This window comes from Carettochelys insculpta, chromosome 1 (genome assembly GCF_033958435.1).
Source record: "Carettochelys insculpta isolate YL-2023 chromosome 1, ASM3395843v1, whole genome shotgun sequence".
Taxonomy (NCBI): Eukaryota; Metazoa; Chordata; order Testudines; family Carettochelyidae; genus Carettochelys; species Carettochelys insculpta.
In genome coordinates this window covers 19,753,152-19,779,817 of record NC_134137.1, presented here as the reverse complement: position 1 = coordinate 19,779,817, position 26,666 = coordinate 19,753,152, and the positions used below count along the sequence as shown (strand labels likewise).

Below are 26,666 nucleotides of genomic sequence, written 5' to 3'. Positions count from 1 at the left end.
AATATCGAGCTAACTTCTGAAGAGCCACTCAAGGCTAGACACAGCCTTACTACTCCGTTTCCTCACTTGAGAGTTTTAAATTGGTAACTTCATTTTATTTTCTTGAGTGTTAATTCCTTTCCCCTCACCCAAACTCTGCATCAATATGGTAACTAATTTAAAATGCTCAAGTTTTTCTACCCTTCTGTGTATTGTATAAGGTGAGAGTTTTGAAAGTATTTTGTTTTTTGAAAATCCATTTTTAAATGATATAATTGCTCTTGTTTCAAGAGTCCTACACTATAAGCCTTTCAATGAGGGCTTCTGATAATTGGTAAGGAAACAAATGGGCATTGATGATAACATACTAATATATACAAAACTAATAAACAATACACGCTCGGATCTAAAGTAGAATGTCTGGAGCATGCAGGTTGTTGAGGCCATTCAGAAGAGTCAGCAAGTTAGGCTTAGTTTTACTACAGGTAAAATAGCAAGTCATTTAATCACAAAATGGAAGATTTTCTGATTGGATAAAGCCAATCCGCTGATCTTATAGGTTGTATTGTAACATTTATTTAAGCAGGTGGTATTTTTTGTTTCAGGTGGGGAGAGCCAATAAAGAGCTTTATTGGACAACTTATTTCTTTTCTTTGTCATCCAGAAGCCGAAATGAGCTGGCTGAGACGCTTGAGCTGTTGAAAGCACAAATCGATCCTGCACTGTTGAAAAACAACAACCAGCAGGACAGCTCATCACGTGAAAGCCCTAGCATAGAAGATGAAGACGGCAAAAAGGAGGAAGAAATATCTCCACAAGGTTTTGTGCTGTCTTTTTACCAAGATGTAGACATTGTGCTGCATCACAGAAATATGTTAAACCCCTGAAAAATGAGGATTAGAATAGGCCTTTTTGTTTTATTTTGTGTTTATTTTATTATCTATAAATCTCTGAGCCATATATTTGGGATACATTTTAAACCTTTTCACACATTTTAAAATTCAAAATAATTTGGATGTATACTTAGCTTACTTAAAATAATTACAGAGGCATCTTTCCATATTTTTTTAAAAATTAACTTTTGTTTTTGTGATGGTTTTTGTGACACCATGGACAGTTGACATTTACTTTCCTATGAATTAGATTTCAATGCAGATTCACATTTCTATTGAGCATGAAACCTTCTCTTTCCCCACCCCACCCAGTTTATGCAGTGGCGTGGTTGATGTCAAACTCCACACCTCACCCATAGATGTGTTGGCATTGTTTTTGGCTTATAACAACCTATGGGTTTTTCTTTACTTTAATAATCTGTTCTTTAAAATCAAGAGCAACCCATCAGTTCAAGATAGTTTTAAGTACCTGGACTTAAGCTACTTGACAGTCATGTATTTAATAATAACAAAGAAGACCTGAGATGAGCTTGTCAGATAGCAAGTCCTTAACTGTCCCCATTTTATTTTTCTCACCAGTGGAGAAAAATTACTTAATTCGTTAAAGCGTTGTTGCTCCATATTCCTGATATATTGCCTAATTTATTCAATATGTTGCCTTTTTAATAGGAATCAATTAATGTTTAATGTTTCTTGTAGTGAAAGGTTGAAAGCAGTTAAAAGGCCTGTCTCCTTTGGGTAATCTGGTTTTAAAATTGCCTCCTTTTGTTTTTTTGAGAAATTTCCACAGCGGGAACAGGCTTTCAGGATCACATTATAACATTGTGTTAGACCCATTCCAGTACTATTAAAGGTTTCAGAGCTAGCCATGTTAGTCTGTTTCAGCAAAAATAACGAGTCCAGTGGCACCTTAAAGACTAACAATATTAGTAAGTTATAAGCTTTTGTGAGTTGCAGTTCACTTCATCAATTGCATTCATAAATTGTTACTCTTTAAGGTGCCACTGAAATCCTATTAAAGATAGTGGATGTAACGCTGAGCAGAATTTGGCTCAGAGTTCTGACCTGCAAGAGGAAGTGTTGTTGTTTCATTGACATTCTAGCCATGCTCTTCCAAAGAACTGTGAAAGAGAAAAAGCAGTTAATAGTATGACATAATAAGGTTTCTTAACTGTTTCTACAGTACCTCACCATATTATAGAATTAATATTGTCATTGCTAGTATCAGTAATATAATACAGACTATGATCTGATTTGGTTGTTCTAAGTTTGCTATAAGGAAGATATTTGACAATGTCTAATGTTGCAGTTACATTGTAAACAAGAGTTGATTAAAATCTCCCAGGCATCCAATAAAAACTGGTTAGGCCAGTTTAAGCTGCTTAAACTCAGGGTTATGCTTTGGCTCTACTGATTGATTTGAAAGTCTGTTTAGCTGAATTAGTTTTAAAATCCTTCAAAACAGTTCTCCAGTGTAGACAAGCCCCAAGACAGCATGATACATCAATTCATCTTAGTTCACTAATGGCACTACCATGTTGGGCTGGCATCTAATATGTATTGTTTGTAAAAAGACTGTGGCTAGAAAATGGGGCTGTATCTAAACCAGACAATGAAATTACTTGCAACTGGTTTATGTACAAACAGTTCTGGAAGATGTGCTCGTCTATACACTATGAAAACAAAAAAGCAGTCAAGTAGCACTTTAAAGACTAACAAAATAATTTACTGGGTGCTGAGCTTTTGTGGGACAGACCCACTTCTTCAGACCATAGCCATACCAGAACAGACTCAATATTTAAGGCACAGAGAACCAAAAATAGTAATCAAGGTTGACAAATCAGAAAAAAAAATATCAAGGTGAGCAAATCAGAGAGTGGGGGGGAGGTCAAGAATTAGATTAAGCCAAGTATGCAAAAGAGCTCCTATAATGACCCAGAAAATTCACATCCCGGTTCAAACCACTCGTTAATGTGTCAAATTTGAATATAAAAGAGAGTTCAGCAGCCTTTCTTTCAAGACTGTTGTGGAAATTCCTCCTCAGTAAGATGCAGACTATTAAGTCATTAACAGAATAGCCCACTCCATTAAAATGTTGGCTGACCGGTTTGTGGATCAGGAGTGTTTTTATGTCTGTTTTGTGCCCATTAACTATTTGTCTAAGAGAGTTTGTTCCAAGCTCAAGCTGAGACCCAAGAAGCTGTTCCGCTCTAAACCTGCTGGAAGGCCCCACATTGACGCCAGAAAGACGGCAAACTCGGAGAAAGCTGAAAAGTTCAGAGAGACCCTCCAGGAAAATCTGCGCAGCGGCCCTGGGGGCGCCGATGTGACATCCAAATGGCAACATCTGAGGGATACAGTTTACAACACAGCCTTGTCAGTGTTTGGAAGAAGAGCTAGAAACACGAACGACTGGTTCGAAGCTAACTCCGATGAGATTATTCCAGTCATTGAAAAGAAGCGCGCTGCACTCCTGGAGTACAAACGCTCACCAAGCCAGAGTACCCAGGAAGCACTTAGAGCGGCCAGAAGAACAGTACAGCAGGCAGCCAGGCGCTGTGCCAGCAACCACTGGCTCCAGCTATGCGGCAGCATCCAGACCTGTGCTGACTTTGGTAATCTCAGAGGAATGTACGAGGGTATGAAGAAGGCATTAGGACCCACCCAGAACAAGATGGCACCTCTGAAATCCAAATCTGGTGAAGTCATCGCTGACAAAGCCAAACAGGTGGAGCGCTGGGTTGAGCACTACTCCAAGCTGTACTCACACGAGAACGTTGTGGTTGACGCAGCCCTCGATGCCGTCGAGCTCCTTGCAGTAATGGACGAACTGGATGAGGAACCGACTGTGGATGAACTGAAGAGAGCCATCGACAGCATTGCAGCAGGAAAGGCCCCTGGCCAGGATGGTATACCACCAGAGGTAATCAAGTGTGCCGCGGACACACTCCTGGAACCCCTACATGAGCTACTGTGTCTGTGCTGGAAAGAGGGTGAGGTTCCACAGGATATGCACAACGCTAACATTGTATAAGAACAAAGGAGACAGAAGTGACTGCAACAACTATCGTGGAATCTCCCTCCTAAGCGTCACTGGTAAACTGTTTGCTCGCATCATCCTTGGCAGACTCCAGAAGATTGCTGAGAGGGTGTACCCCGAATCGCAGTGTGGATTCCGCGCAGAGAGGTCTACCGTTGACATGGTCTTCTCTCTAAGGCAGCTGCAGGAGAAATGCAAGGAGCAGAGGAAGCCACTCTGCATAGCCTTCATTGACCTGACCAAGGCCTTTGACTTGGTCAGCAGGGATGGTCTGTTCAAACTGCTCCACAAGATAGGCTGTCCTCCACGGTTACTCAAGATGATCCAGTCATTCCACGAAGACATGAGAGGAACCATCCAATATGACGGCACTTTATCGGATGCTTTCAGAATCAGGAGTGGCGTCAAACAAGGATGAGTGCTTGCTCCAACATTGTTCGGGATCTTCTTTGCACTCCTCCTGAAGCATGCCTTTGGATCTTCAACAGAGGGCATCTTGCTGCACACAAGATCTGATGGGAAACTGTTTAATTTTGCAAGGCTGAAAGCTAAGTCTAAGGTGCAGGAAGTCCTCATCAGAGACATGCTGTTCGCAGACGATGCTGCTGTAGTGTCTCACACAGAAGACCAGCTTCAAAAACTGCTGGATCAGTTCTCCAAAGCGTGCAAGGACTTTGGGCTTACCATCAGCCTAAAGAAGACAAACGTAGTCGGTCAGGATGTTGCTGAATCCCCATCAATCAGCATTGACAACTATACGTTAGAGGTCGTCCACGAGTTCATTTACCTCGGGTCCACCATCACTGACACCCTGTCGTTGGACACTGAGCTAAATAGGAGGATCAGAAAAGCGGCCACAACTCTGTCCAGACTCAGCAAGACAGTGTGGAACAACAAAAAGCTGTACACTCGCACCAAAATGCAAGTCTGCAGAGCCTGCATCCTCAGCACCCTCCTTTATGGCAGCGAGACTTGGACCCTGTATGCCCTCCAGGAAAAGAGGCTGAACGTCTTCCACTTGCGCTGCCTCAGGTGCATCCTTGGAATATCACAGAAGGACAGAGTGACCAACACCGCCGTCCTCGAGCAAGCTGGAATCCCAACCATGCACACCCTCCTCAGGCAGCGTCGGCTCCGCTGGCTTGGCCACGTCCACAGGATGAATGATGGAAGGATTCCAAAAGACATCCTGTATGGTGCGCTAGCCTCTGGCAAAAGACCTCCCGGACGCCCCCAGTTGTGCTACAAAGATGTCTGCAAGAGAGACCTCCGAGAGGTAGACATCGAGCTGGACAACTGGGAAGAACTAGCAGACGACCGCAGCAGGTGGAGGCAGGGGTTACACAAGGGCCTTCAGAAGGGCGAGAAGAGGATCAGACAGCTAGCAGAGAAGAAGCGAGCGCACAGAAAGCACACTAAGGACTTGCCAGACACCCACCACATCTGCAAGAGATGCAGCAAGGACTGTCACTGTCGTGTGGGTCTTCATAGTCACAGTAGACTCTGTAAATGAAGCCCTGAATTGAAACTATAAAGGGCGCGATCCATAGTCTATGCAGACTGAAGGATGCCTACAGGAAGAGTCTGTCCAATATACAAACCATCTGGGCACTGTTGGCACATGATGACATATATGGTGTTAGTTGAGGAACATGAGAATGTGCATGTGATTCTGTGATTAACCTGGTTAGGTCCAGTGATGGTATCTCCAGAACAGATATGTGGACGAAGCTGGCAGCAGGCTTTGTTGCGAGGAAAAGTTCCAGGACTGGTGTTCCTGCGGTATAGACTATGGCTGTTGGTGAGAATCCTCATAATGTTGGGAGGTTGTCTGTAGGAGAGAACAGGCCTGTCACCTAGGGCCTTCTGGAGTGTGGCATTCTGATTAAGGATAGGTTGTAGGTCTTTAATATTGCATCGCAGTGATTTGAGTTGGGGCTGTAGGTAATGACCAGTGGTGTTCTGTTCTTGGCTTTTTTGGGCCTATCTTGGAGTAGCTGGTCTCTGTGTATTCTTCTGGCCCTGTTGATTTTGTTTTTTCATTTCTCCTGGTGGGTTCTGTTGATTTGTTTTTTATTTCTCCTGGTGGGTAAAATAGAGATAAAAACACTCCTGATCCACAAACCGATCAGCCAACATTTTAATGGAGTGGGCCATTCTGTTAATGACTTAAAAGTCTGCATCTTACTGAAGAGGAATTTTCACAACAGTCTTGAAAGAGAGGCTGCTGAACTCTGTTTTTAATTCAAATTTGACACATTAACATGTGGTTTGAACCGGAATGCGAATTTTCTGGGTCATTATAGGAGCTCTTTTGGATACTTGGTTTAATCTAATTCTTGACCCCTCCCCCCCCTGCCCCTCTACTCTCTGGTTTGCTCACCTTGATAATTTTTTTTCTGATTTGTCAACCTTGATTACTATTTTTGGTTCTCTGTGCCTTAAATATTGAGTCTGTTCTGGTATGGCTATGGTCTGAAGAAGTGGGTCTGTCCCACAAAAGCTCATTACCTAATAAATTATTTTGTTAGTCTTTGAAGTTCTACTTGACTGCTTTTTTGTTTTCATAGTATATAGACTAGCATGGCTTTCTCTCAGTTACTATTTTCTTTCTTGTTTCCTGTTTGAATAGGAGTTAAACTAACTTTTGGGTGCCCACTTTTTATGTACACCTAAACCAGCACTTTGGGATGCTTTCATCTGGGACGGGACTTAAGTTAGTGCAGGCAGAAAGGAGTAATTCGTGCTGAGATTTACTGTACTTTGGAACTGTAAAAGCCTTCCAGGTTTTGGACGATCCCACTGCAGAATAAGTAGTGCTATTATACATCATTTTTTGTTTACTTGTATCACAATTTCCAATAGGTGTGTGCCCCTGCTTCTATGCAAAGACCATGCCATGTAAATCTGGTTAGAGCTGCTCCTTGCAGTTTTCTAATATACTTGTACTCTGAACTTATTTTGTATACATTGGTCCTGTTGAAGTCAATGGAACTTCTGCATGTGAAATGAATGCAGAATGTTCTTTATTATTTATAATGTGATAGTACATAGGAGACCCAATCATTGACCATGTTGCTAGAATGCCACTAATCTGGTTATGTTTACACTAGAGAGTTTTGTAGAGAAAACTGGGGTTTTATAGACAAAATTTGCTGAGCGTCTACACACAAAATGTGTTTTGTCGACAGAAACTGTCAACAAAAAAGCTGTGTAGATGCTCTGAGGGGGCTCTTATGTTGAGAGAGCGGATCAAAAATTGATTCACTTTAGTGTGTAGGCATTCCCTCTGTCTAGAGAAGTTTTGTTGGACCATCTGTTCTGACACTAACTTCTGTAGACAGATGCTTCTAGTGTAGACGTAGCTGTTCAGTTTTGTTTCAGGACATAGTATTGCAGCTTCTCCTCTTCCCTCTGAAACAGAAAAAAATAATAAGTAAACACTTCCAGAAATATCAGTCTGTACAAACAAGAGTATGGTTTTGATGTGGAAATGTGCTTGACATTCTAGCATAAATAATTCTGTAAAACATTTTGTCATTGTGAAGTAATTCAAACTGTGAAATCAGACTTTAAAAACTAGTGTTACAGGCATCATCTGCTTAGACTTGATGTATGAATATATTTAGAAAATTGAATAGGGACCAAAAAGACCAGGATAAAAAGACAGATATGGGGTTTTGCTTCATTCTTCAGTGTAGAATTAGCTTTGATTTTTAATTAAACTGAGCTGCTGTTTTTGACCCATCGTTTAGTTAATATTTGGCAACCAGATTTCCAGTGTCAATGTTAGGCCAAATACTTAATTTCATTAGAGAGGACTCATCCTCATTGTTGTAAGATGAATCTTTGGCTTTATTTTTATGTTACATTATTTTGTTTCTATTTTAACAGAAAATGAGTTAAAAATAAAAGAAGAAAGAGAGACAGTGGAGGAACAGTCAAAGGAATTGGAAAGCGTTCCTCTACCTCCAGTCCCAGCAGATGAAAACATGGTAAAAATGGAGAAAGTGGAAGAAAAGGAAATTATAAAACTGCCAGTCATAGTAAAGCTTGAGAAACCTTCAGAAAGCAATGAGGAAAAACAGATAATCAAAGAAGAAAGTGATTCATTTAAAGAAAACGTCAAGCCTATTAAAGTAGAAGTGAAGGAAAATAAAGTAGAACCAAAAGATTTAAAAGAAATAAAAAGCAGCACAGATAAAATAACAGCTCATGAGCCTGATCGATTAGAGTTTTGTGTCAATGCCAAAACCCCTCAAGAAGTTGTAGAGAAATCTGCAGAAGAAAGTGAGAAACTTAAAAATGACCAGCAGGCAAAGATACCTCTGAAAAAGCGAGAGATCAAGCTGACAGATGACTATGACAGTCCAATAAAGGGGTCCTTGTGTAAGTGTGTTACTCCAACAAAGGATGTCTTAAAAGAGGAAGGAAAACCGGAGGAGGAAAGTTTTAAACGAGTCCCTACAATCACTGCTTTATGTCCTGATGGGAAATTGCTAGTAAATGGAGAGGTTAGCATTGAAAAAGTTGCCCAAAATGTCACCCAAAATAATAAGTCAGACCATTCCATTAGCACAAAGGAAGACAGCAGCAGCTCATTGAAGGAGAAAAATGGCATAAGTGGGGGGAAAATATCAGACTCGTTAAACTCTGTTAGCAAAAGTGTGAAAACATGTGAAGATGAGAAAAATGTGTCTCCAGACCAAGAAGTAGCTGCTACGGTCTCTGAGGTCTCTAATCTGAAAGTGCCTTTAAAGGAGGAAGCTAGTCCTATGGAAAAAGAGTCCCTCAACAGTGTGACTTCTGAGGTAGCAGTGGAGGACTCTTGGAAAACAGAAGACGTTTCTAAGAAACCTGAAGAGAAATTAGCTTTGAAAATTAGGAAGGACAAGCGACCACCACTGAAAGAATGTTTAGAAAAGCTAGAAAAGTCCATGAAGACATCCACTCCTGAAGAGCCACTCAAGCTTGATCAAACAGATGAAGGGGGGTTGAAAAATAAAAATGAACTGGAGAAAAAATTGGACTCTCCCAAAGTAGCTGAAACATCTCCATTGTCTGTTCCTTCTGAGAAGTCTGCTTCAGAAAAAGAGGGCTCAGATTCAAAAAGCATACTTCCTGATGAAAGTAAAGTTCATGAAAGCTCAGGCTCAGAAAAACAAAAGGAGGAATTTGAAGCTACTCCGGCAGAACCAGATAAACAAGATAATACACAAATTTCTAATGTAGAGGAGTCTTCAGAGACTGATAAAGAATGTGTAGTACAGAAAAGCAAATTTAAATGTAAACTAGTTTCTGAAGAGAACATTTGTGTAACAGATAACAAGGAAATAACCTCTGAGAGGCAGAAAGAAGGGATCAAGTTAACAATCCGGATCTCCAATAGAAAGAAAAAGCCTGATCCACCTCCAAAGACTCAAGACGCTGAGCAGAAGGAAGAGGAGGAAGTCAATGTTGGTCGCACTTTAAGGAGGTCTCCGAGAATATCTAAACCTACTCCAAAAGTGGTGGAGACTCGGGATCAGAAACCTGACAAAAAAAGAGTTGAGGAGGAGGAGGAGAAACTGGCAGCCCTGCAAAAGCAAGACCGAAGAGAGGATGTGAAAAAACAAGAGAAGGAGTCCAATTCTAAAGTGAGCAAGGTAATACCATTATAGTGCACATGAGGTGAGAGTTGTTTTTTATCTAAGGAAAATACATCTGTGAAGGAAATCAAGAAGCCTGTTATGGTCAATTTATGCCTGTTACTTAGTAGGTCCATTAACTTGGTTAGAGCTGTAACTGATCTGAAAACTGCTCCCAGGAGAGTGCTAATAGCTCTTAACTTCACAGTTTGTAAATGCCAGAAGTCTTACATTGAATCTGGTTTTAGAATAACTAGTTCAAATTATTTTATTTTCTAGAGGAATTTATCATTATTAGGCAAACTTTCAGCATAATCGAAATCCTATGAGTTGGATGCTTTAATCATGAATAAGATGCTGATTAACTGTATGATGTATATGTTGATGCCCAGTTAATTTGGCAATGACGGCATATAGAATAAAATAGGAAAAATGTTAGAATAATATAGTAGTACTGTGTAGATTTTAACATGAGTTTTGTTCTTTAGAGGAGTTTTTAGCAGTGTTGAGGGAACCTCTTATCTAGGCTGAATGTAGGCTTTACTTTGGGTTCAGGAGTTGTTTTTTTGCCTGATAAACATTTGGCTTTCAGGCAGTTTAAAGTTTTCATAGAGTAAAAATGACAATGATCTTGCAGTTAGAAGACATGTGTAGCCTGCTTTTATCTCTGGGTAACCAGGGCTCTTTTGCATTCTTTGACCTGTGTCTTCCTGAAAAGCTAATTTGAAAAATAGGAACGTGCAGGCAGGCAATAGTTTTCTTTTAAAAATGCCCTTGTTGTCAACTTGAAATCTAGTTATTTTAAAAATAAGTAACTAACTTTGTTCGATGCTAGTCCTGTTCTGCATCCCCTTACTAGTTTTTTTAGTTCTACAAACAACTTTTCTTATGTTTAAAAAAAAGGTTTTATCTCTTCTGTAGTAGTGTGAATAACCTTTCCCCAAAAATGAGAAATTGATCTTACGGGAGACAAAGTGAATCTTTTATATAGTTAAGTGCTGTCAGATGCTTTAAATAAACTGTAAAAGTATTGAGTTTTTTGTTTTTTTTTTTTTAATTTCAGTTGTAGTAGTAATAGGTGCTACAAATAACAGTATTATATGTTACAATTGAAACACATACGGTCTTAACTGGACATAGCTTTTGAACATAGCTTTTGAAAAATGTAGTAATCTAAGTATGTATAGAGAAATATAAAATATAATAGAGACTTTTGAGCCTGGTCCCCTTGTTTTAAACACATGCCCACACATAGTCCGCTCAGACACTTTCTTCCTCCAGTTCCACAGGCAGAAAGAATACTTACTGATGACCAAAATCTCTCTCTTGCAATATGGTAATTCTAAAAGTAAAATAAAAGTCACATTCTTTAATTTTTTTTTTGGAAAGAGAGCAATGTTAGAAATATATTCTCTTTTATTTGAGGAAATAAAGCTTTAAAATAAGGTTTAGTACGCTTTTTTGTGGGGTGAGGGAGGATTACATGTTGCAGTTCTCATGTTCACTGTGCAAAATTACCTTATCAGAGTAGAAATTTTAGATTATGATAGCTTGAGGGGTTGAGTCACATTCTAAGGCTTTGTCTTTACAGCCTTTAAACTTCATCTGAAGCATTTTTTTTTGCCTATTGCACTTTTCTCCCTTTCACTTTATTTAGTTCCGTAAGGTTTTTGAGACTCAGCGGAAGATGATCTATTCACTGAAACTGCCTTATCATGCTATATTTTTTGTAGCTATTCTGATTGAAACATATCAGTTCAGTTTAGACAATATTTACTCAAACCTAAAAATGATAATCTCTTCAGTTAGCAACCCTACAGTGTAAATGATGAGGCAATGTTAATTACCTTTTGCTGTGTTTTATCTTTGGCATGCTAGGTCACACAGAGAAGCAAAGTGCGGTGGACAGGCACTCGAACACGTGGCAGGTGGAGATACTCAAGTAATGAAGAGAGTGAGGAGTCTGAGAGTGAAGAGAAAACAGAGGAGGAATCTGAAGAGGAGCAGGAAGAGGAAGAAGAGGAACCTGCACCTGCTGATGATGATGAACCATGCAAGAAGTGCGGCCTTCCAAATCACCCTGAGCTAGTATGTTCTTGATTTGCAAAGTAGTGTGATAGAAGAAAGCTCCCGTTGACCATCCTGAAAGTGGTGGCTTTTGGACTAATATAAAACATAGCTAATTCCGCCATGAGATCTTTCTTCTGAGAGGTGTCATGGTATCTTACAATAAACAATCTTGCCCAGGGATGAGTGATGAGGCAGGTTTAATAGGTAATAGCAGTAATGGGACACGGATGAGGCTGCAGGATGTGCACTATTCATAGAGCCCTTTGCAGATAAAAAACTTTTTTATCTACATCTGTATCAGCAAAATAAGCTACGGATATTAGCATCCACATCTGCAGGTGTGGCTCCCCGTAGATATAAAGCAGATAGCTGCAAATTTGTAGGGCTCTAACTATTCATCTTAATATAAACAGGCTTTTAGTGCTGTGGGTACACACTGATGGCTGATTTCAGTGTGGCCTCCTTCACATCTCTTCTCCTGCCTTCCAGTCTGGATTTGCTGACTGGCATAGTGGTGGTCTGAGGAGGTGGTGGAGGAAGGGCTCAGAATCCAGCTTGAGCTCTTCAGCCTTCCCCAGCATTTGTGCTCTATTTCTCCCACCTCTTCCTACCAGCTCTGAGTTTGGTGCTGTGGGAAAGGACGAAAAGAAGGGTATATAAGATAGATCATTACTCCTGGGGGTATTCTTTGCCAAAAATATAAACATTCTGCACATATTTTATTTAAAATTCTGCATGTTATTTGTCCAAGTAATACAATATAATCATGCCATTTTCAATTATTATGGTAATTTATTTCAAAATACCCGTCAACAAGTATGTCTGTCACAATACAGTCAACAAAAGTGGTTCAGGAGATGTTTTTTAACAAATAGATATTTGTTAGTCTTACTAATACGGAACTTTCAGTACTAATTAATTTAAACTACAATACAGAACCATATTTCCCACACCTCTTGGAAGCAGTGCGAAGGCTTGGGGAGTCAGGGGTAACAAAGACACCAAGGGAGAAGGAAAGCTCTTGCTGGAAAGGAGTCTGGAAGTGAATCTGGAGAACTTTTGGGTGTGAGTGGGAGAAGTATGCTACAGGGGTGGGGGTGCAGGATGTTATGGAATTGGGATCCTCCCCCATCGAGACCCCTACTTTCTCTCTTTGTCAGGCACATCTGCCTTTGTTCCATGCAGAGGTCATACATGGTGGGGGAAAGGGAGGAATGGCATGTGGGATCACGTGTCCCCTCCAATTGCTCAGCCACATGGTGTGGCTAGATGACCTCCCTTGGGAGCAGATGAGCTGGCGAGCTGTACTAAGCAGGGAGAGGCAGAGGCAGGTGAAACTGAAAAGCTGTGGGGAGGAGCTGATGCTTTAACTCTGTAGGGAAGGGCAGGAGGAATAATTAGGAGCTGCAGGGAGTCACTGCTGGTTTCTGGGAAGAAGGGGTATGCTGCTCTTTTGGAAGGGTGGCTACCTGGAGAGTGACTTGAGCTGTTCTGGGGTTGTGTCCTTCCACACTCAGAAGGCATGTGTCATCTCTGTCCCTCTGTGTCCTTGCACCCCCACACAACCATGCCTTCTCCCTATCCCCTGTGTCCCTGTATCCCTATCCTCATGTGTCTACATGCCCCATACACTTGGGGCCTTGCAGCCCCACTCCCATTCATCCTTGTCCCAAGATGTCCCCACCCACTAGCCCTTCTGAATCCCACTCTGTGACCCAACCAGCAGCCATATGTGCCCCACTGTGTGTCCCCATATTCTGTGTCTCTTCCCTGACCCCATGAGAAGGGCACCAGGAATGCAGCCTCTCCGCCTCCTCGTCAGCTGGTGACTGCTACACCTGGTGAGCCAACTGCCTTCTGTTCTAGCACCACAGCTGTTCCTGATAGGCAAAAGGCATAACTTCAGCCCAGAACTAAAATCTGTATGGGAAATTAATTCTTTGCATGAGCAGTGGGGGAATTCCCCCAGGATTAGAACATTCTCTAGCCCAGTGGTTCTCAGTTTTTTCAGTATCATGGCACACTTCAATGAGACAAACAATTCCACAACATACCCACTTTTTCCAGCTAAATCGATTGCTCATAAATATCACATTTACTTATATTTACCATGGTTACAACTCCGCCATGAAGCCTCTAGTGGTTCCATGCCAGTCTCAAGCCTGGATAAAGGAGAAGGGTTGGTCAAGTGAGTGTCGATGCACTGATCATGAAACAATATGAATTAAAGCTAATGCCAGTACTACTAACTGATAAAAAATGCTGGCTTGGTCATCTACTGGATAAACATTGTCCGTGGCACCAATCAAGCAATCAGGGTTGGGTCAATAAGTTGGCTACCAAAAGAAAATTACAGCTAACACATATACTATCATTTGGAACGTGGACCATCCAAACATTGTGGACAACTAGAAAGTTACAGCTGCTTTGAAAGGAGATGGAGAGATACTGATGCGATATACTTGGACTGGTGGAGGTGCATTGGACAGCATTGGGAGAGATGTAAGGTTAAGAAGTCATTTGGTCAGGGAATGAAACAAAGCATAAGGCAGGTGTCGGATTCCTTCTTAGCAAGAGAGCTAGAGGAGCATTGTTAGGATACAAACTGTTGAGTGCAAGAATGATGATTGTGAGATTTAAAGCAAAACCATTCAGCATCTCCATCGTTCAGGTGTATGCACCCATGTTGGACAGTACGGAGGAAGAGATTGAGCTATTCTATAAAGACTTGACAAAGACACTGAAGGAGATACCGAAGAGAGATGTGTTGATCATTGGAGGAGATTGGAATGCGAAGATTCAAATAGATAACAAAAGTTGGGAGAGAGTCATGGGAAGGTTTGGATATGGAGAAAGAAACGAACGAGGCGAGAAACTAGTAGAGTTTACTATGGAGCATGAGATGGGGATCTGCAACACAAGATTCCAACAAAAGGACTGTAGGAAGTGGACATGGCAATCTAATGACAGGAAGTCCAAGAACGTGATAGATATGATCTTGATAAGAACAATCAGTACAGCGGTGCTGAACTTTCGAAGGAGTGGATATAGACTCAGGCCATAATCTATAACAGCAACAAACGGTCCTGTGGCACCTTATAGACTAACAGAAGAGTTTTGAGCATGAGCTTTCGTGAGCAGAGACTTACTTCATCAGTCTGTGCTCACGAAAGCTCATGCTCAAAACTTTTCTGTTAGTCTGTAAGGTGCCACAGGACCCTTCGTTGCTGTTACAGATCCAGACTAACACAGCTACCCCTCCGATACTTGAGGCCATAATCTAGTGATCGCAAACATCAAGATGTAACTTGAGGAAATATAAGACACAGTTGAAGAAAAGAAGAGATGTGGCAAGGCTAGATGAGGAAGAAATAGGGAATGCGTACAGAGAAGCACTCAAAAAGAAGATTAGGAATGCAGGACAGAGAAAGACCTAGCTAAGAGAGTCGAAGGAATAGTCACAGTGATAGAAGAGGCAATTGAGCAGCCTGTTCTGGAAGAAGAGAAGATCAATAAGAAATAGATTATGCAGAAAACACTGAAGTTGGTACAAGAGAAGAGCACTGAACATCAGAAAGGATGTTTTTGAGAGTGCAGAACAGCAATATAGAGTGAAATACAACAAAGTAAGGAAAGCGGCCTGGAAGGATAAGGTGATATGATTAGAGGAGCTGTTTGAAGATATAGAGAGGTAGTACAATGAGTGTAGGACTAGAGAGGTATACAAGATGATCAGGAATATTAATTGGAAGTGGCAGCCAAAGCAGATGGCGATCAAAGACGAAAACGACGAGGTTCTCATGAGCAAGGGTAAGATTGTGCAGCAGTGGACAAGGTATTGCAGTAATCTGTACAAAGCAGTTGTACCTGAGTGTCTCAGATAGACTGATCGAAGAACTAAAAGAGATATCTCTGCTGAGCATCAAGATGGACACTGATATTTCAGAGGAGGAAGTAGAAAGAGCAGTGAAATGACTAAAGAACAATCCCTGGAAATGATAAGATCATAGGAGAGATGATCAAATATGGCAAAGAAAGTATGATTCAGGAAATACACCGACTATGTAGTATAGCACGGAAAGAAGGGAAGGCACTGAAGGAATGGATAAGATCCGTGCTAGTGACAATACACAAGAAAGGAAGTGCATTGGACTGCAAGAACTACAGAACGATTGCCCTAACAAGCCATCTCGGTAAGGTGCTGATGGTACTGATGGATTCTGATACTGACAGAGAGACCGAGACTGCAGATAGAAGAACATCTAGCAGACGAGCAAGTGGGGTTCAGGAAAGATAGAAGTACCATACAGCAGATATTGGCACTAAGATGGATAGCAGAGAAAGCTCGATGAAAGAACATCTACAATTGCTTCGTTGATTTTCAGAAGGCATTTAACAATATAGATCAGAGTGACTTGGGCAATGTTGGAATCGTATGGCATGGATAGCAGACTGATACAATTGTTGAAGGATATCTATGACAATGCGGAGGCAGTGGTGAGAATGTGCAGAGAGATGGGAAGCTGGTTTAGAATGAGTAGAGTATGAGACAAAGAGATCTAATATTGCAGAGTATCTTCATCATGCGCCTAGAGAGAGCAATGGACAAAATCAAGGAGGAGGTAGAAAGGATATTTTCATGGGATGAGAATCAACAACTTGAGATTTGCAAATGATATCATTATCATTGAAGAAGATGACAAGAAGCTAGCAAGAATGGTGCAGGTGCTAAATGAGGAAGGAAGTGGTATGGACTGATTATGAACATGGATAAAACAAAAACAATGGTAATTGGAAATAAGGAAATAAGAAGGGAGATTAGTGTAAAGGGGACTGAACTAGAGAACGTAGAGAAGTTCCCATATCTGGGAAGCAACATAGCATATGGTCTAGACTGTAAGAAGGAAATAGCAACTAGAATAGTGAAAGCAAGAGCAAGTTTGAAGGTGATGGATAAGGTCTAGAAAAGCAAAGCGATTAGCTTAGGAACAAAGCTGAGCATCTTGAAAATGTGTGTATTCAACAGCATGTTGTACAGATGTGAGATGTGGGTGATAACGAAAGATTAGAAAATAACTTTGGTGTTTGAGAGAAGTTATAGAAAGATCCTGAGACTAGGACAGAAGCAGAAGGTCAGCAATGAGGAATTATATAGGAAGATACAGCCAAAAGAGAAGCTATTGCAGAAGGTTGTACAACAGAAGTTACAGCTATTTGGGCATATTTGCAGAATGAACAATGAATGACAAATCAAGACCCTGGTATTTGGCATAATGGACAGTTTGCGTAGGAGAAGCAGACCCCACAGAGAATGGGTAGATTGGTAGGGAGCTGACTAAGAAGCTCCGCACAGGACAGGGAAAGATGGAAGAAAATAGAAAGGGAAGCATCAGACACTAATGGGCACCAAGCCTGTGGTTGATGATGATGATGACAATGACTACAGTTGCATTCTTAGAGAGGTTTGCAACATAGCAGTGCGTACAACAAGCTAATAAAGGATCAAATGGGATGTTGAGTAATCAAGTAACCACTGAAATATTCAATCATTCGTGGTGGGGAGGTGGGTCCAGAGAGTAGGCTTCCCTTCCTGCTAGCCTCTTAGAGCCAGAATGCAGCATTTACATGGCATCAAATCTCCAACTGGCTCTGCCATCCCTTGCCACAGCAGGGTGTGAGGGGCGGGGTCCCTGCTAGCCCGTTTGGGGCAGAAAACAGCACATCAGCTGCCTTCTGGTGTGAACAGGCTCCTGCGGGGTTGACATTTCCCCTTGCCGTGTCTGTCCTAGTATGGGGTTTGTCAGTTTCCCCCACAACAGAGCTGTGGCAAAGGGAAATTTCACAGCACACTTGGACAGTTCTCACAGCACACCAATGTGCCATGGCACACCAGTTGAAAAGCACTGTTCTAGCCTCCTTTATTGGGCAACATCTAGCTGTTATCCTTCTTGTGTGATGGTTTTGATCCCTTTGAAATCCCAGGCAGAGAATTGGGTCCATTTACTTGGAATCAAGAGGGAAGTACAGAAGTTTATTTCGCCCTTAGGATGCCCTGTCTTTTAGCGTGTAAACACTGCTATGTTATGTAGCCCCATGAAGATCTGACCTGTTGAGGCTTCCAAGGTACCACTGTAATACAAATGAACATTCACACGCAGAGATTATACTTAAAGAACACACAGGTGCGAAGTCAAACTGCTCAGAAGTTAGGAAAAGACAAAATTAAGTTCCCAATCAATATTAGTTCAGCCAGTTGCACCTATGCATTATTCATTATACCATTGTATAACATGGTATTGTTCTCCCTGCCTCATTCAGTGTACAGTCTGGATGGTTCTCAGTGAGCAGCTATCCAAAATTTTGTTTTATCCTCTGTTGTTCAATGTGTAGCTGTACTGTTAATATCCTCATTGACTTTCTATGACACTCACACTACGCTATCTGAGTATTTCACAAGCATTATTTTATTTTTAGAACACTGTGCTGTGGCTACATTGCTCCTCCCTTTTGGAAGGGGCATGCAAATGCAGCGAATTGGAAATGCAAATAAGGTGTGGATTTAAATATCTCATGCCTCATTTGAATATGTGCGCAGGATCTTGATTCTGGAAGAGCTGATTTCAAAATCCAAAGCAACCATGTGGACAGGGTTCATTCAAAAGGAAACCCCGCTTTCAAAAGCCCCTTTCTTCCTCATTATTTTCAAATAAACTTCATTGTAAGAGTGTGAGAGGAAGGCCGGGTAGGGCAGAGGTTAAACAGGGCCTGTTTGCCCAATCAGCCCCACTCCAGTTCACCTGCAGCCAGTTTCAGGCCTGGAGGAGTACAAAGGGAGGGAAGCCAGCCCAGTTTGGGGCTGACTAGCCAAAAGGCAGGAGCTGGCTCTGAGGCAGCAGGGCCCGAGTCAGAGCTGCCGCCCAGTTGGCTGCTGGAGGGCAGAGACTCAGGAACATCCCCCAGGCACAAAGGAGGGGAAGCCCCTCCCAGGGAACCCCTCTTCCATCGGAGGGAAAACTAAAGTCTCGGAGCCATGCCCCAAACTCATCCATTAGCCTCTCGGGTAGGGGCTGAAGACCCACAACCCAGCCACTAGGCCACCCTGCCAGCAGTGGGAACCGCTTACGCTTGTGTACACAGATATTTTGGCTTTTGAAATCAGCTCTTCGGAATCGAGATCCCACATAGGTATGCAAATGAGGCATGAGATATTTAAATCTGTGCTTCATTTTCCTTTCCTATCGGCTGTATTTTTATGCCCCTTCCGACAAGGAGGACCAGTGTTGCCACAGCCCATTTGTGAGGAAAAGGGTTATTATCACCTGTTTATAGACAGATGCTAAGGCACAGAGATTTCAAGGTCAAAAGTGTCCACGAATTTGGGTTTTCCTGTTTCAGACTTCTGGCATTATACAGTGCTTTGTATTTAAAGCACAGCTTCCTTTGACTTCAGTTGTGTCTGTGAGTGTTTGGTATGTCTGCAAATAAGAACTCAGGATCTCATCTTGGACAGAGAAAATGAGAAGTGTGCAGTGGCCACCTGTGAACAATTGCATTGCAGCAACTTACAGAGCCTCACAGAGGAACTCTGTCAGAGGCAGGGATTGAATCCAATTTTACACCAGCCTTTGATCGCCTTAATCATGAAAATCATCCCTTCTTCCTCGAGTGTCCCCGTGGGTGCTCCACGATAGGTGTGTCGGGTTCGCCCCGGCGCCGCAGGTCGGATATTTTCAGCAGTTTCTGCTGGACCGCGCATGCGCCGGCGCGCGCCGCTCCCTAGCGCGCTCTCGGCCACATGCGCGATCCGGTCCCCGCCAGTTCCTCTTTAACCGCCATCAGCTGCAGACGGAATCGGCTCAGGCTACGACCAGAGTTAGCGTATTTAATGTTTTTAAAGTGTTTAGAGCTTCTTTTTCAGTCTTTAGCTTAACTTAGCTTGTTACTGTTTTCAAAACAAAAAAAAAAAAAAAAAAAAAAGAGAGTAAAAAGTAAAGTTTTACAGCCTTAGTAGCGAGCGGAGCAGCGGAGGCCCGGGGACGTAAGGCCATTAGGCCTCCTGCCGCAGCAGGCTGAGTCCGAGAGGGGAACAGGCACAGAGAAGGTGCTAAGTACCCTATTAACAACTCAAAGACTCACCACGATGTCCTCTTCAGGATTCAAAGTGTGAGTCATGCCGCAAAGCGATACCGGCCTCCGATGGGCACAGAAATGCTCCTTCTGCGCAAAGCTCACAGCCAGAGCAAGGAAGGACAGAGAGATGCGGCTGAAAATGCTGCTCTTTGACAAGGCCCTCCAGCCAGACGCGCCGGAGCGGCCTCAGCAGGAGGGACCCGCAGGGGCCCATAAAAGGAAAGCTGCTTCCCTAACCCCATCATCGCAAAAACGGAGGAAGCTGTCACCAACCCGATCCCTGCCAGCAGCCACAATGAGCGGGACAGGTGGAGCGCATAGCCCCCAGCCGCAGTCACAGCTGAGCGGCGACAGCGCGGAGACGCACGTGGCAGAGGCTGAGCCTCCGATAATCAAACAGCCGCCCCGCACGGAGGGCAGGGTGGCGGCCAGGCAAGCACCGGAACCGGCGGCACCGCAGCTAGCGACACCAACCCTCGGGGAACTGGCAGTGCAGAGCTCGCAGGCACGCAGCCTGCAGGCACCGGGGGAGACCACCCGCGTGGCACCGCAGCGGAGCGTGCCGAGCGCAGCGCAGACAGCAGGGCCGAGATTCCCGACGCGGAAAGGGGTGGAGCCAGCCCCACAGGGGAGGGGAAAGGCAGCACAGAAAACCCGGCACCGCAGCCCTTCTCCAGACAGGGCTGCAGGGCTACACGCTCTAAGCCCTCCACTTATGCTGCGGACTCCAACGAGGCGGCAGGGGTCACCTCCAGTATACCCTGAGCCCCCATCCCCATTCCTACAGCCAGCATCACCATGGCTCGGACCACCATCGCCCTTCCTGGGCTTTGAACCCCTGGAGTATTGCCACAAATCAGTCTCTCCATTATCTCAATCACCCAGACGATCTCGCTCCCCCAGACGCAGGGGTTATGCGCCTCCAGAGTGGTCCAGGTCTCCATCTCCGGAACAGTGCCCGTGTTGCCATGGTCACCCCTATCACGCGGGGCATAGACGCCATAGGCATACTCCCAGGGACAGATCCCCCCAGACGGTTCAATATCCCCGAGGGCAATCGCGGACGGGGACGGAAATGCAGATATCTCAGGGGGAGTTGATTCTGGAACCCCGAGATTTTCCCTCGCAAGTATCTAGCGAGAGGATGTATCACCGTCAACAGGACCCAGAGGGGTCCAGAGAGGCTTACCCTAGCGGTTCCTCGCTATCTTCCCCTGATGAGGCCATGGCCCCAGGGGAGGTCCATCCTCTGGACGATCTCAAACAGTTCCAAGAGCTGTTTAAAAGGGTGGCCTTCACGCAAGGCATCCAAACAGCAGAGGTGCAGGAGAAACACCATAAGCTCCTTAAAAACCTGAGACCTCCGGCCTCTTCCAAAATAGCTATTCTGCCGATGAAGCAATCATGGAGTCCACCACCACAATATGGCAGACCCCTGCGTCCACTCCGCCTATAAACTAGAGAGCGGATAAAAAGTACTTCGTCCCGACGAAGGGCATGGAGTTCCTGTTCAGCCCCTGCAACCAAATTCTATGGAATGGAATCGTCTCAACAGAGGTCGAAAACTTCTCAGTACAAAACAGGGGGAAAGGACAAAGATGCCAAGAAACTAGAGTTGTTCGGCAGAAAGGTCTACTCCTTCTCTACCCTACTGTTGAGAATGGCGAATTACGCAGCGCATCTAGCGAACCATAATTTCGACAACTACTCCAGGCTGACTTCCCTCATGGACTCGCTTCCAGAGGACAAGAAGCCGGTGCTCAAGGCCATCGTGCAGGAAGGCTACGCAGCCTCGAGGGCAGGAGTTCAGATTGCCCTAGTCGTAGCAGATACAGCAGCACGCTCAACAGCTACGACAGTGGTCACAAGCAGGGAGTCCTGGCTCCAGACATTGGGTATCCCGAGGGATCTGCAGGCGAAGATCGATGATCTTCCCTTTGACACGCAGAAGCTGTTTGCAGTATCAACCACAGCGTCCCCAGTACCACAGGGGCTACGAGCAAGGGCGACATCAACAGCACTAACAGTACAGAACTCCCAGGCGACGTTCTCAACAGAGCCGTGCGTCCTCGGGGCAGGGCCAAAGGCCACAAGTTTGACACACAGATCGAGGGCTGCACTATCACTACCATCGTGCACTGTCATCTGAAGCTACTGTTCCACCATCGCCTCCGACCATTCTACGACCAGTGGCAAAAGATCACCACAGACAAATGGGTACTGGAGATCATAGCCACGGGTTACGCGATTCCTTTCCAGTCGCTCCCACCGCCACGACCTCCACCCAGACCCCACCTAAAGGACGCCTCCCACGAAGCGAGACTCAAGCAGGAGGTAGGCCATCTTATGCTTATAGGGGCAGTGGAAAGAGTGCCGGAGCAACTCCGAGGGAAAGGGTTCTACTCAAGATACTTCCTCACAGAGAAAAGACAGGAGGCTGGAGGCCCATCCTAGATCTTCGAGGCCTCAACCGGTACTTGCACAAGCAATGCTTTCGGATGATCACAGCCGCCTCTATACTTACAGCACTGGACGATGGAGATTGGTTCGCAGCCTTCGACTTACAAGACGCGTATTCCCACATAATTACTCACCCGGCTCACAGGCGTTTTCTCTGGGTTATGGTAGGCAAAGAACATTTTCAGTACAAGGTTCTGCCATTCAGCCTCTCCTCGGCCCCCAGAGTCTTCACCAAGACCTTGGCAGTGGTGTCAGCCTACCTGCACAGAAGGGGTGTTTATATTCCCATATCTGGAAAAAAAAAAAAATGATTGCCAACTGAAAGGGGCCTCGAAGGAGGAGGTACTTCGCATGATACGCGTCACAGCAGACACGTTCTCTTCGCTGGGCCTGGTCATCAATTTGGCAAAATCAAGGATAGACCCCGCACAGGACATAGAGTTCATAGGGCCACGTATAAATTCCATCACAGCAAGGGTTTATCTACCTGATGCCCGCTTTTGCGCCATTGGTTCCCTCGTGTAAATCATCACCTTCAGCCCTATGGTGCCAGTTCTGACGTGCTTACAGCTGCTGGGCCACATGGCAGCAGCAACGTTTGTGGTACAGAATGCCTGATTGCATAGGCGCAGCATGCAGCACTGGCTGGCAAGCGTCTACAAACCGGCAGCACACACCGTCCAGAGGGTGGTGTCGCCCACGACAGAGGTGCGCAGATCCCTGCAATGGTGGGTGAACCCCAAGAACATGCTAACAGGGGTGCCCTTTCAGCAACCACAAATATCTGTTTTTCTCACTACCGACGCCTCCCACATAGGGTGGGGAGCAGACATGGGCGAAAAGGCGACGCAAAGACTGTGGTCCTCCATGGAACAGTCACTGCACATAACTATACTCGAGCTCAGAGCAGTGTTCAACACCTGCAAACACTTTCGAGACCATATACAAGGCAAAGTAGTCGGGATCAGTACAGACAAAACCTCCACCATGTTTTATATAAATCGGCAAGGAGGAGCTCGGTCCCGTGCCTTATGTGCAGAAGCAGTCCGATTGTGGAACTGGTGCATCGCCAACAATATAACCTTGAAAGCCTCGTATTTACCAGGCGCTCACAATGTGAAGGCAGACCAGCTGAGCCGGCGCTTCGCACTCACACACGAGTGGCAGATCCGTTCCGATCTGCTACGACCGATTTTTCACACATGGGGATTTCCCCAGGTAGACCTGTTTGCCACTCAGCACAACAAGAAGTGCCCACAATACTGCTCCAGGGCAGGAGTGGGACGGGGGTCCCTGGGGGACGCATTCGCGATCTCGTGGAGGGGCCCCCTGCTCTACGCATTTCCTCCCACAGTGCTTATCCACAAAGTCTTGCAGAAAGCCAGGAGAGAGAGAGCCTGAATGATCCTAGTAGTCCCAACGTGGGATCGACAGCAATGGTTCCCCTTACTCCTGCGCATGTCGGACCGTCCACCGATGCCCCTCCCGGTGGCGCCGGATCTGCTCTCACAAGCCCAGGGGTCCATAGTGCATCCACACCCCCGAGGCCTGCGACTGCAAGCATGGTTAATCCATGGCTCAGCTCCCTAGAGAGCACGTGTACGGAGGGAGTGCAACAAGTCCTAGAAAGTAGCAGGAGGACTTCCACCAGGAAGCCCTATAAGCAAAAATGGACTCGATTCACTGCATGGTGTTCTACCAAGCAATTAGCCCCCCTTGCTGTGCCTATACCTGTAATACTAGAGTATTTACTGGGCCTCGAGAGGCGGAGTCTCCCTATCATCCTTGAAGGTCCACCTTGCCGTTCTATCGGCTTTCAGACATGAAGAGGAAGGGCACACGGTGTTTGCCCATCCCATGGTTACCAGGTTCCTCAAAGGGCTGGTAAACCTATACCCCCCTCAGAAACCGCTTCTACCTTCGTGGAGCTTGGACCTGGTGCTTAATGCGCTAACGGGACCACCGTTTGAACCCTTAACCACGGTTTCCCTCCGTCTCCTTACGATAAAGACGACCTTCCTTCTTGCAATCACGTCAGCTCGCAGGGTGAGCGAGCTTGCGGCAGTTATGGCAACGCCACCCTGCACAGTAATTTCCAAGGAGGCGGTAACCTTACGGCTGCATCCAGCCTTTGTTCCCAAAGTTTCTTCAGAGTTTCATATTAACGAACCCATAGTTTTACCCTCGTTTATCCAAAGCCTCATAACTCCAACAAAGGCATGCCTACGCCTCCTGGACGTGAGGAGGGCGCTGGCTTTCTATATAGACAGGACTAAGTCGTTCCAGAAAACGGATAGACTCCTCATCTCTCTCGCTCCCAAATCAAAAGGAGAAGGTCTCTCTTCGCAGAGAATCTCGAAGCACATCGTATCCTGCATAAAAATGTGCTACGAACTTAGAAAGACTCCTTTACTGGCCCCGCCTAGGGCTCACTCCACTAGGCCGGTGGTGGCATCAACAGCCTTTTTCAAGGGCATTGCACTAAAAGACATTTGCAGAGCGGCGACCTGGTCGTCCTATGACACCTTCGCCAAGCATTATGCCCTTCACAGGGTATTCCAAGAGGATACCTGTCTCTCGACAGCGGTCCTCTCGGGGACAAGCTGCACATAAACCGATTACCCACCTCCTATCTTGGGTTACTGCTGGGTAGTCACCTATCGTGGAGCACCCACGGGGACACTCGAGGAAGAAAGAGAAGTTACTCACCGTAGTAACGATGGTTCTTCGAGATGTGTCCCCGTGGGTGCTCCACCACCCGCCCATCCTTCCCGCTTCGGATCTCTGTTTAATATTTTTCAAGAGCATCCGAGGCGGTTGGTCAAGGAACTGGTGGGGTGCGGATCGCGCACGCGGCCGGGAGCACGCAAGGGATCAGTGCGCGCCGGCGCATGCGCGGTCCGGCAGAAACTGCTGAAAAGATCCGACCTGTGGCGCCGGGGCGAGCCCGACACACCTATCGTGGAGCACCCACGGGGACACATCTCGAAGAACCATCGTTACTACAGTGAGTAACTTCTCTTTCTCTTCCTCTGGACTCTTCCTCATTCATTCCATTCCTTCCAGCCTCTGCAACTGTGAAGGCAGGGATCCTGTGGAAAATGAATATGTGACTAAGGACTTTAATTTGCCACTTTTGTGTTTGTGATAGTTTCATGGGCAACACTAATTATGGGGCATTTACTAACTTGGGAGTACTTACATACACAGTCTTCATTTTCCTTTAGTTGATTTTTTAATATGTAATATTTACTTTAATTGCAGACTGAAGTCAGAACACTTTTTCTCCAGGATAAACTGAATAAGGACGAACTATCAGATTTCTCACCTGGTTAATTCTTGGTTTAAATATTTATGAACTAAGTGCACAATCAGTTACTTTGAAAACTACTTGCAGGCCGAGTATAAAACAACAAGAACTTGGAAATTATTCAGCTTGGTATGTAATAAAGTCCAAGCCTATAGAGGTCCAGACTCAGAATTAAACATTAACACAATCTTTTAAATAAGGTGATTATGATGTATCCCAAACTCTAATGACACAGGGGTTGCTCTACATGTGCGCTAAAGGCAAACTGTGGTGCGGAATGTGATTACTTAAATAATTTACCAAAAACTGTGCCTTAAGTATAACAAAGAATGAGTTAAATAGAAAGCTACAATATGAGGCATCTGAGAATGCATGGTAGGATTTGAGAGAAATAGAGAACCCATTTGTGTGGATAGGAAAGGAAATCTTCTGTATATTTTGAAAACTTTGTGTGTCTGTATGTCTTTGAGTCTGTTTGTTCAACAGCTCCTCCTAAATGGTCAGAGCTGGGACCAGTAATTTAGTATGCAGCTTCCTCTTATCACAACTTAAACCAAGGTTAGGGTTTGATTGTGCCAGGACTTTGATTTTCTCTTAAAATGAAGAGAGAGGGGTCTGGTAGGAGGGAAATTTGTGCTGCACAATGACCACAAGGGGGACAGCAAGGGGCCAGTGATGGGGACTCAGACAATTATAACCCCATTGAGCCACTGGCATAAAGAAAGACAGCTATCTACTATATATTTTGAAAAGCTATTTGTCTCTGATTTCTACAGTTCTAATTTAACAACCTTTGCCACTCGTCTTTAATGTGCTGGGAAATCATAATACTCACTCACGCCATCAATCCAAAAAGTAAACATGACATCATGGTTGAGACGTTTTAGTGGCTTTTTGAATGAACTGTGTGTGAATGAATGTGTCCAAAATTCACATCAACTTTGTCGTTTATTTGGTGGGAAAAGAGACATTTTAACAGCTTCTTAATTCTGCATTCTCCTTTCATTCTAGACCAGTGGTTCCCAATCTGGAGTCTGGGGGTACAAAAGGGTATTGCAGGAGGGGTCTGTGAAAAAATAAATGAGTAAAAATGGTCGTAGAAGAACATTTTAAAGAAATTGCAAAGTTAAATCAGTTATTATTTTTAAATATCTTTC

At 44.4% G+C, this 26,666-nt stretch overlaps 1 protein-coding gene across 3 annotated transcripts in view; it reads left to right on the top strand.

The window, feature by feature from the left end:
* Window positions 1-26,666, top strand: part of RSF1 (remodeling and spacing factor 1) — a 138,440-nt gene that overhangs the window by 60,542 nt on the left and 51,232 nt on the right. For all 3 annotated transcript variants that reach the window (XR_012643116.1, XM_074983104.1, XM_074983123.1), the window contains 3 exons: window positions 644-798; window positions 7,807-9,557; window positions 11,418-11,627. Coding sequence is in view for 2 of the 3 variants with exons in the window: in XM_074983104.1 (XP_074839205.1) it covers window positions 644-798; window positions 7,807-9,557; window positions 11,418-11,627 (2,116 nt within the window). In the remaining variant the exon portion in view is untranslated. The remainder of the gene's footprint in view (window positions 1-643; window positions 799-7,806; window positions 9,558-11,417; window positions 11,628-26,666) is intronic.